Source organism: Dermochelys coriacea, chromosome 5, assembly GCF_009764565.3.
Source record: "Dermochelys coriacea isolate rDerCor1 chromosome 5, rDerCor1.pri.v4, whole genome shotgun sequence".
Classification (NCBI taxonomy): domain Eukaryota; kingdom Metazoa; phylum Chordata; order Testudines; family Dermochelyidae; genus Dermochelys; species Dermochelys coriacea.
This window is the reverse complement of record NC_050072.1, coordinates 23,428,018-23,439,435: the sequence shown is the minus strand read 5'-3', so window position 1 is coordinate 23,439,435 and position 11,418 is coordinate 23,428,018. Positions and strand designations below refer to the sequence as shown.

The 11,418-nt window shown below is 37.7% G+C and overlaps 1 protein-coding gene across 1 annotated transcript in view; it reads left to right on the top strand.

Annotated features, from left to right (window-relative positions):
- Positions 1–11,092, top strand: part of MTMR12 (myotubularin related protein 12) — a 69,915-nt gene extending 58,823 nt beyond the window's left edge. The window contains exons 12-16 of the mRNA XM_038402588.2: positions 1,448–1,518; positions 3,513–3,685; positions 5,427–5,594; positions 6,729–6,890; positions 8,129–11,092. Of these exons, the coding sequence (XP_038258516.1) occupies positions 1,448–1,518; positions 3,513–3,685; positions 5,427–5,594; positions 6,729–6,890; positions 8,129–8,701 (1,147 nt within the window). The 3' untranslated portion in view covers positions 8,702–11,092. The remainder of the gene's footprint in view (positions 1–1,447; positions 1,519–3,512; positions 3,686–5,426; positions 5,595–6,728; positions 6,891–8,128) is intronic.
- Positions 11,093–11,418: the final 326 nt, after the last annotated feature.

Genomic DNA, 11,418 nt, shown 5'->3' with positions numbered 1-11,418 from the left:
AACCAGTGATTACAACCGTAGTAATTTTTTTGTAAGCTTTATATGTAGACAATGCCTTAAACAAAAAGAATTCTACTGCATGTGAAGCTAGGTGTCCTGCAAAAGTCTGTCTTCAGTAGAAGATCCAAATGGAATCGGTCTCAGAAAATTTAAGTTTTTGACGTGATCCTGAACTCCAGAATATGGAAAACCTGTCCTGATCTCCTGAAATGTCCTCTGTAGTATCCATCTGTGTTTATAGAATTCCTATGTGTAAAGTTGAGAAGTAAGTACTATCAAATATGACACATTTTTCTTTATTGGAGATCGACCAAAAACTTTCAAAACAGGCAGACTGGTTGGAGACATTACCTTTAAGGATACTAAAATCCTGTTCCTTCCTCCCTCCCCACCTGCTGACCTCAGCCCATGACCAGAGGAGTAGTATGATGCATTGTTTGCACTCTCTTCTCCTGTTTGCTGGATTGCATTTCCCCTTTCTGGGTTGCCTGTGAGGTTTTTTTATACAAGAATTTTTCAACCTGCATTCATTGATGTGTGAGCATAACTTCTAGTGATAAACGCAATCAAACCAAATGCAAACTTCTACCCACTTCACATCCTCGCTCTTGAAAAGAAGCAATTTCCTTTACTTGGCCCAGTTTGCTTGCTGAAGTGGCAAGAATCTGCAGAGCAGTCTCTTCGTTCTGGAGTCCAGACTTCTGAATGAAGCAATATGACAAAATAGACACTAACAATGAAAGTACTGATTTATGTTGGCTCATTTGCAAGAATCTTACCTCTGTGCAAATGTAAAAAGTTGCTAACTTTAAAGATGGGTTTGAACTTACCCAAAACTTCTCCAAATTGTTTTTGTATTTCTTTTCCCTTTTTTAAAATCTCACTTGTTCTTCCTTAGGAGAAAATACTGTCTCTAATGTGAAAAGTTTGGTTTTTATTTGCATTTTCAGAGGCTTTGGTTAATCACCATTCCCAAATTCTTCAGAAAATATTTTCCTACCTTTCAAGCTTGTTGAGGATTCCTATATTGCTCTCAATGTAAAGCATGTATAGAGTTCTGGTGCTTCACAATAATTTCTTTATAACACGCAGTTAGAAAAAGGCCAGAATGAAGTAAACTGGAAATATAAAACTACTCTTCAAAAATGTCACATTGGAAATAGAAACTTTTTGTAAAATCAGAAAACAAGAACTTCTGAGCCCAAAGATTAAACTTAAAACATGAATTGTAATTTGGTTAAAATTTGAGAGAAACAATCTAAACCACAGACTTGATTAAGGAATCTGCTCAACCCAAATTTGCTTCTGATTGGCATGGTAGTTTTTTTTCAGGGGAAACTAACATAATAGATCACTGAAACTATATGAACTGTCATACTCAAACTTAACTAGTTGGAAACCACATTTGAAAATATTAGTTTTGTCTTATTTCTCCGTACCACATTAGGCGATGTCTGAAAAAAGCAATAGAGGTGGTTGAATATCTGGAAGAACAGAACACAAACGTTCTTCTTGTAGGTAAGAATCTTTCATCATGAGATGATATCAGATAAATCTTCTCTTTATTCCTCCCACCCGCCTACAACCTTGAGAAATGTACTGAGTTTAAGATACTCTTAAATAAATATAAATATATATATATATATATATATATATATACACACACACACACACACACACACACACACACACACACACACACACACACACACACACACACAGAAGGGGGAAATAATGGTGAACAGTTTAAATATAGCAGATGTTTATGAATTTTAATGTTGTGGCACTTCACATACAAAACTTTCATCTGTACTGCAACTAGTGTTTTCTTTGAGATTTTGGCATGTGTAGTCTCAGCCCATGAGGGAATCATTTGAAGGGGGTAAAGATGAATAATTAAAGGACTGTTATGTTTGAGTCAAAAAAAAAAAATTTTAGTAACGCTTTTTGGTCTAAAAACTTTAAATTTACAGAATATTAGCCCCCAATATAGTTAAACTGCTAAATAAAAAGCGAATGTAAAGTTGAATCTATTCACTGTGTGTTTGTACCAGAGTTTGCTCAAATAATGTGTGTGGTGTTGTCATTGTGAACGTTGTACAGGGGATAATGGCTTAATTTGGCCTAAGCAGAAAGAACCCAGTACCTTTATCTGATACATGGCCATTCTGAGAATAGTTGTTGCATTTGCATTCACACGTAGTCACCAGTGAACGGTATATGATATACAGGATCAAGCCCTAACAGTACTGGTCTATATCTAAAACTTAGTCCACACATCTGTGTATTTAATTGCAAAGTAGATTTTCCCAGACATGTTAGTTTCTTCAAATTGTGGGTCAACTCTGGGTCATAAACTGAGACTGGGAGCTCTGTCTTGTATTGAAAATATTAAATGAGGGAGTTATTTTTATGTTAAATAATGGGGAGAGAGTATTAGAGTACAGTGGTTTGAAGTATACAAATATATTGAGTGCTGGCAAACATGCTGCATGTCTCAAAGGCATAGACAAGTATTTGCCACAAAAAGCTTGCAATATAGTAAACAAAACAGTATGGGAGGCAAGGGGATATAACAAAGCAAAATGAATGAGGCACAATTTGGTATACATCTTGTTCCGTGACTTTCCCCTTCCTCCTATGTCTCCTCCCTTTAGTTGTTCCCTTTTGCTATCTGTCACCTCATCCAGCCCTCCATTACCCCTCTCATCTTTTCACATCGTGAACATTTGGATTGAGTGTAGGAGGGTTAAAGAACGTGGGGACGAAGCAGATTAACTACTTGGGAGATGCCCTCAAGAGTCTAGTGTTGAGTGTCTCTCCCCCTGCTGGAGAGCAGCAGAAGCCAAAATTGATACATACAAACTTTTGAATACTCTTTTGAAGATAATGTTTGATATTAAGGCTTCAGTAGGTGAGCTAGAGATGTGAACCAGAGTGGATCATCAGTGTGTCTAGTTCTATGTAAAATGCCAAATGTGTGAAATGGGTTTTTTCATAAGCTGACTAGTAAATGTTTTTTTCTCGGGCAATTGTGGCTTGACCCGACAGGAGCTTTTTAGATGTCAAACTAAATTTCCTCTAATTAACAAATTGTTAAATATAATAGAACCATTTTTGAGGGAGAAAGAGAGTACCAATTTGTTTAAACATTGCTAATTTTTCCACAGAAAATGCAAGAACAAGTTTTAGGAGCTTAGATAACAGAATGATTTTCAGCGTGGGAAAGAAGACCATGGAATAAGACCATAAAATAGAATAATACTTACTGCAATGTTACCTATTAACATCTTTTTCTGTAAAGACACTACCAGTATAGTGGGTATTGAGCACCTCTAAAAAGTCTCTTCCTTAGGCATCCAAGTGTAAACAAGTCTTAGCAATTTTTTTGGTCAAAATTATATTTCCATAAGTATCAGTCACACCAAACTAATGTGAACAAGCATTTGAATGGTGAGGGGAGCAATATGCATTACCAGTGACATTTTTGTCTTTTCAATACTACTATCTAGAGGAGAATGCCTCTGATCTGTGCTGTGTGATCTCCAGTCTAGTTCAAGTGATGATGGATTCACACTACAGAACAAAGTTTGGCTTTCAGAGCCTTATTCAGAAAGAGTGGGTAATGGGAGGACATTGTTTTTTGGATCGCTGCAACCATTTACGGCAGAACGACAAAGAGGAGGTATGTTTCTCGACTCTTGGTTATGTACAGCTTCACAAAGCTTGTTCACTGAGGGATTATGTTGGGTGTTTGGGCTTAAGGTGTCTGCTTAGAAGATATCTTAATTGTAAATCTTGTTTTATGGATTGCAGATACTTCATTGTGTATTCTTTATTCCATTGGGAAATGGCTCTTTTTAAAAAGTTTACCTTGATGTGTTATCTTGGAATATTGATATTCACTAGGTTACAATATATACACTAGGTTACAGTTGAGTGTATTTTTTTTTAAGATAAGTATTTCATCATTCATAAACTTGAAGTAAAGCATGCTCTAGAGGTGACAATTCCACCATAAATATGCCCGTCTGATTGCACTGTTTGGAATGGACTTCCTGTTTTCGAAGGAGGTGTAGCAAACAACACTCCGAAGTTGTCTTTCAAAAATAATAGAGCATAGAGCAGGAGCATAGAGTTAACTAATCAAGCAGGGGAGTGATTTGAAACATCCACAGTTTGGGATTCCACGCAAATTGACTTTTAACATGGATTTAATTAGATCTCTGAATTGACTACCATTTAGTTCACTGTGTAGTCTGAGTTCTAGGAATAAGGTAATTGTATTGTTTTTTATCAAGAGAAGGAAATCTATAGCTTTTTGAAACTTTTTGGCATAGCTTCCAGTGACTCTTGATCCAAACTAATCTCTAGCTTTCACTGCTAATCCAGTGGTTCTGGCAGAGCTACAGTTTTCATCATAAACTAATGCATTTCATGTCTCGTGCAAAAAGGCATTACAAAATTTTAAACTGTATGTATCAGCAAAGAGCAAACTATGCTTTGTCTTAGATCAGTGGTCACCAACCAGTCCACTGTGATTTCCAGCCACTAAAAGTCCAGTGGTGTAGTGGGGCTGCCGCTAAGGCAGGCTCCCTGATGGTCCTGGCCCCACACTGCTCCCAGAAGCGGCCAGTGTGCCCCTGGGGGAGGGCAGGGGTCTTCCTTGTGCACTGCCCCTCTCTGCAGGCACCACCCCTGCAGCTCCGCAGGGGTGGTGCCTGCAGAGAGGGGCAGCGCGTGGAGTCATGTGCCCCCACCAGGGGACACATTTGGGGCCCCTTCTGGGAGCAGCATGGGCTGGGGCAGGCAGGGAGCCTGCCTTAGCTCCGCTGCACCACTGATTGGGAGCTGCTCGAGATAGGTACCACACGGAGGGAGCCCGCATCCTGCCCCTGACCCCCCCCCCCCCCCTCCTGGAGCCAGCACACCATACCCACTCCTGCACCCTTGCCCCATCCCTGACCCCCCCTCCTGGAGCCTGCACCCCGTCCTGCACCCCAACGCTCTGCCCCAGCCCAGAACCCGCACCCCCCTTTCCAAACCTCAACCCTCTGTCCCAGCTCGGTGAAAGTGAGTGAGGGTGGGGGAGAGTGAGCAACGGGGTGGGGTGGGGGAATGGATTGAGCAGGGATTTGGGGAAGCGGCGGTGTAGATCCTGGGTTGCACTTAAATTCAAAAAGTGGTCTTGTGCGTAAAAAGGTTGGAGACCATTGTCGTAGACGAACCAATTGGGTAAAACAGTTCAACACAATTCACTATAAATCCAGATTGCTGGTTTTAGATAGGTTTGGACACATTCAAATTATTCAGAAGTATGCCGTCTGCATGATAGGCCAATGTGTGGTGTCGTGGTTTTTTTTTGTTTGTTTTTTTTCCCCTCCTTTTCTCCATGAAATTGATTTTAATATTTTCTTTTTATTTAGGCTCCTGTTTTTCTGCTCTTCTTAGATTGTGTTTGGCAGTTGGTACAACAGTATCCTCCGGCATTTGAGTTCACTGAAACTTACTTAACTGTCTTATCAGACAGTCTCTACATACCTATTTTTAGCACCTTCTTCTTCAATTCACAGCATCAAAAAGACGCTAACATGGTAAGGGTGTGCTTTTGGGGAAAAGTGGTGTGTTAGAGAGCCCTTTTGCCAATGGTATAGGTAATATTTAACAAAAATTGACTGGCATTAGAATTAGCTACAAAATTGTTTCCACGGAAAATTTGATGGCAGTGTAATCTAGATGAATTAACAGAGGGTAAGGAGTTTGGAGGTGCTGAGTTCTGATCCTGATTCTGCCATTGACTCGTAGATTTGGGTAAGTCATTTCATCTCTTTTGTGTCGTCAAACTGTAAAAATCAGATACTTGAGCAGGAATGTTAAGCATTAATATCTATAATGCTTCAAACACAGTGTTATAGATCTGGGGGTTTTGCTACTGTTCTAGCAAAATTGAGATTTATTTATGGGAGTGTAAGACTTTAAGAGTAACTAAAATATCTTTAAAAGATGTCTAGTACTGTTACAGCTGTGGACTGGGTCCTCTGTATTCCATGGCCACAGAATTCACTTGCTGTAGAATTGTGCTCAAGAATCCACGCTTCACTTCTTGTACATTTCGTGTAGCCCCCTTGATAGTAGAAAACCTTGAAAACATGAACCAACTGTGAATCAATGCATGTCCTTCCTAAGTCTACAAACAGCCTGAAAAAACAGCTAATATGCAGTGTCTCATTCATCTATCTGGAGTGTCAACTGTGATGTTTAAATACAATTCAATTGGCAACATTATCATTTTAGCAGATACACCTTTAACATGCTTATCTCGCAATCCTGAATTGCCTCCCAGGTGCCACAAGCCCTGTCAGTCTCCTACTTAGCTTTCAAACCTCCAGTTTCCCTTTTGACAACTTTCATGATGCAATTACGGATTTTCACTACAATAACCTTGCCTATTGAAAACCCAATAGGGAGACAGTGTAAAATAAAATGGTTAATATCAAAATAAACTGAAGTTACTATATAGACTACATTAATTTCTGTATTTAAAAACCTCTATTTTTTTTTTTAAATTTTATCTGAGTTTACTGCAGAATCCAAGGATCTAGCTGCAGAATTGTGTCCAGTTTGCTGCGGAGTATGTAGGGCTTGGTCTAAAATTCTGATTTCATCGCAAGTCTTGTGGAATTCTGTTCTTGGCCACCTCTAACTACTTGATCTGTTTGTTTTGGCAGTCTGGAGAAGGCCAAAATGCACAAAGCAGCCATTTCAGGTTTCTCACAGTTTGGGATTGGTCTGTGCAATTTGAACCTAAAGCACAAGTTTTGCTCAACAACCCTCTTTATGTGGATAAGCCAAAACTAGACAAAAGTCAGCGGAAAACTACACGATTCAAAGTAAGATGGTTGATCATCATTCAGAAACCATAAAAATATATTTTCCACTTTTGTGCAAGTCCTTTATACTTGGAGCCAAAATATACACTGTATTTGGAGAGATTTAAAAAGCCCACATTAGAATCCAAAGGATTCTGAGACCTCTTCTTGCACTAGCAAGAAGCAGTTCTATTTGATCTGCCTCCTACCACTGCAAATTAATTCAGAAACACTTAGATGGAAGACCTAACCTGGGCTGCTATGTATGGATCATTAGTTGGCAAAAGGGTAAGTGTAGTAATAACTTCAATATATTGCTTATTGTAGTGCCAAAGCATTTATTGCCAAACTATTTAATAGACACTTTACTAGGCTTGTTTTGCTGTGGTTCATGAAACATCTAATCCAAATGCATAGCTAATTATAAATCTGATAGATTACCTTAATCTGAGTTTGATCTGGTAACTAATGGGTCTGTTACAGTATTTAAGATTGTCCTGGGCATCCATTTTAGTGGATGGGCTTTTTTATTATAGGGTAGTAAAAATTAATATAAAATATACTTGGTTTCTGTCATGGCATTGCATGGTGTCTGTCTAACTAGTAATTTTTCGTCGTAAATTTCCTGGGGCTGGGGCTAAATGTTCTGTTCTGTACTAAGAACACTAACTGCTCAACAAATAACTGATGTGTATCTGGACAGCGACAACGTTATGCTGAGAAACTGCAATTTGGAGGTTGAACAGTGTGAAAATATAAATTTTCTTTAGTGTGCATGGACTGCTTGAAATCCGTGCTTTACTGGAGTTGTTTCATCACTTTTAATCGCTATAGCTCCTTAAAAGTGCTTTTAAAATCTTCTTCTGATTTTGCTGAAAAAAAGACTTCATGCCCCAGTGATACTGAGTTGCTATAATTGGAGAACAAATAAGAGTACAAGGCAACAAAACTTGTACAGTACTAAGTCTTATGAAACCAAGCTGACATAAGCAGGCTTTTTTTTCTCTGACTCTGTGCATTGACTGCCTCAGCCATATACATATACACATATTGACCATATACACAGCAGACAAGTGTATGAGTTAAATAAACCAGTATGACTTTGTTTACTGGAGGTGTCTTAGTAATTCAGCATTATTTGAATATAACTTTTGTATAACATGGCTCATTTCAAATGTTGTCTTCAATTTAAAATATAGTTCTAGTGCAGTTTACCTAGGTGCATTTATTAATTTTTTTCATTACTTTTTTTTTTTAAGCATCACCGACAGCTTTCTTTGCCACTGACGCAAACAAAATCTTCTCCAAAAAGAGGATTTTTCAGGGAGGAAACTGATCACTTTATTAAAAACATTCTGGGCAAAAGAATTAGCAAACTGATAAATTCTTCAGATGAGCTTCATAATAACTTTACAGAATTCTACGATAGCTGGCACTGTAAACCTGTTGACTTTCACGGACTTCTGCTGCCTCATATTGAAGGACCAGGAATCAAAGTTTGGGCGCAGCGATATTTACGATGGATTCCTGAAGCACAGCTGCTTGGCGGTGGTACAGTTGCCACTGCAACTAAAATCTTGGACATGATAGAGGAAGTTCAGAGCTTACAGAAGAAAATGGATGAAAAACATAGTCCGACAGTCACTCAAGGCAGGGAAACTCTTCCAATGCTGAGAAATTCTGCCCGTTTGTCATCCTTGTTTCCATTTGCTTTGCTTCAGAGACATTCTCTCAAGCCAGTTCTACCCACCAGCACCTGGAAAGACTTGGAAGATGAGGATGACTTGGCCAAGAGAGATGATGAGTTTGTTGATTTAAGTGAAGTGATTTGACATGACTTGAGCTGAGAAATGAAAGTATTGGCATAAATTTCAGTGAGTTGTACATGTTAAACTTTAGGTTTTAAAATGTTATGCTGTATCCTAATGATGGAATTCTTCCCTTCAAGTGTCTGCATCTGACTTCAGCCAGTATGCTAAAATCATAACCTAGATCTTTAGCACTGAATGAACCAGCTATCAAAATTAATATTTTATATAGTCTGTGGAAAGACATTGATATACTTCCATTTCAGTCTAGCAATGTTTACTGCAGACAGATTTTACATGGGTTAAAGAGTGACACTGTTTTGTTGTGAAATGGCTGTACTGTAGTATATGTCAAGAAAAAAATGAAATATAAAATGGCTATACAGTCATAAGGAATTAAGCTATTTCTCTCTAACTTATGTCCTTGATACGAACCTCTGCATAATCACTAAGGTGGTTACATTATTGGAAGTAGTTGATTAAACTGACTTTGCGTAATATTTCTCCACAAGTGGTAAACTGGAGAAAGGTGGAGAATTGTAAATACTCATATACAAACAAGTATAATCCTTCATTCTTTGAAGCTGAGAAAATACCATCTATGGTATCCAGGGCATATTCCTCTCTACCTGTTGCATCATGAATTGAAATTGTGAATTGGTCATCCACTTCTATTCTGATAAATTATTCCTCCTTGGCCTACAGAATTTTACTTTCGATGTGGTATTGTAATAGGCAGTCTGGCTGTTTTCAGCCTTGGCATGTACTTAGCTTAAAGACCTGTCAGTCGCAAGGGCACTTCACATCACTAGTCTTACTCCTTATGTCCATGATGCCATACAGTCCTGCTGCCATGATGTATTAAATCCTAGATGTTTGCTGCTAATTATAAGTAATAGTCAGATTTACTAGAAGAATCTCCTCTCAAATGGAGTACGACTTGCATGCTCGTCTCCCAGCTTGATGCCATTTGCCTTTTCAAGGCCTCTTTAGCTTGCACCTTCTCTGCTAATAGAAAAAAAAAATAGTTTTATACCCTACAATAAAGCTGGACCTTTTTTAATCCATTGCCACTTGGTTTATAAACTTGAGGCATACATTAATTATGAATGTGGCCTTCATGTAAAAGCTGAATATTAGAATCCAGTTGCTGGATTTTGGCATAACAGTACCTCAGTGATAAAAGCCATAAAAGAAATGCCTGTCATAAACTATTGCTTTTGTTATTACTATTGTCTTGCTCTATTGCATATATACTCATTTTTTTAATGCAGATCATTGTACTTTGTAAAATCCAAGTTTTTACTCTATATGAAATATCATATTTATGGTCATTTTGTACCCAAAAATGTAGAAAATAGTCCACAAGATGGAAGTAAGTCCTAAAAGCCTTTACTTTGGTGAAAGGATTAATAATACTGTGTGTTAGGAAACTTGCATCTAAGATTGTTAAACTCATAATAATCAGGAATGTTTAACTGGATTGCTAAAGAGGAGTCTTAAACTTTGCACTGAATTTATATTGCTTATGGACAGCAGATCCTGTCTCTTTTCTTGCTTCTCTGTAACTGTGTTATGAACAAAGATTGGTCTGCTAAAATGAAATGCGCTGATTAGGGGAAAGATGATGGAGCTGGATGCCAAACTGAAGCTTCTCAAGTCATGGTTGCCTTAAGTCTTAATAGTGAAGACTATTAAGTAATTTACGCTTTCAATATTTTTTTAATACACTAGCACTACACTTATTTTCATAGTGCATATGAGCCTTCTTATAATTAGCACTTGCCAGAATTGGCTATCTTGCACTCACATTTTTCAAACTATAGATTTTAATTACTGTAATCGAAAAATCAAGTGTGTCAAATATGTATGCAATAATCCCTCCACCAAGTAGTACAACCCATGTGTTTTATGGGCAACAGTTATCTTACCTTCTAAGATTAGTTTACTTGAATTTCATATTTTTAAAACACTGCCATTGGAAACTTTAATTTTTGTTATATAGAGAGATTCTGTTTGTACTCTTGACAGTCAAATTATTCAACTGTTATGTGTTCAGTCATGAAAACTATATGTATTTAGGAAGGAAAATGGATGTCAAATATCTTTGAATAGAAAATTCTCAAATGGGTTTGTATGGAGGAGATATTTATGTGCAGGATGAAACATGGGAACACTTCTCTGTTGTAAATGTAGAGTGAATGCCATTGTTATGAGTTCTGTTTTCTGCACTGTGGGATTGGAAATGTACTTAACTTTCCAGACTTCTGGTTTTCTGTTTATACCTCAGAGTTTTTACACTGAATGCAAGTTACAGAAGCTTTAACACTTTGTATTTAAAAATTTTCCTATTTCTCTTAAATAGGCTGTTTAGAGAGTCTATATGTCAATAAAATGTACTGACTTCTCTTTAAATGAAATAGTTTATGTACATTTTTTTTGTGCTGAATACGCACCAAGAAATTTAAAGCACAGATGCACACATTTTTCTGTATTGACACGAGAGGTGATTGTAGTGGTTAAACGTCCTGTGCTTTTTAAGGCTTTGTATGTTTGCTAAAAATGAAAGAATGAAGCTAGTGTAGAACAATGCTTGTGACGCTTATTTCTGCTTTGCCCACAGTGTACATGATCTGTCATTTTAAATTTTGGGGGAACAAGGAGCTGCAAAATGAGTGACATCAGAATAGTATAGGGGTATTTCTTAAAAGGGGAAAAACTTCCCTTCTGCAAAAGGAAAA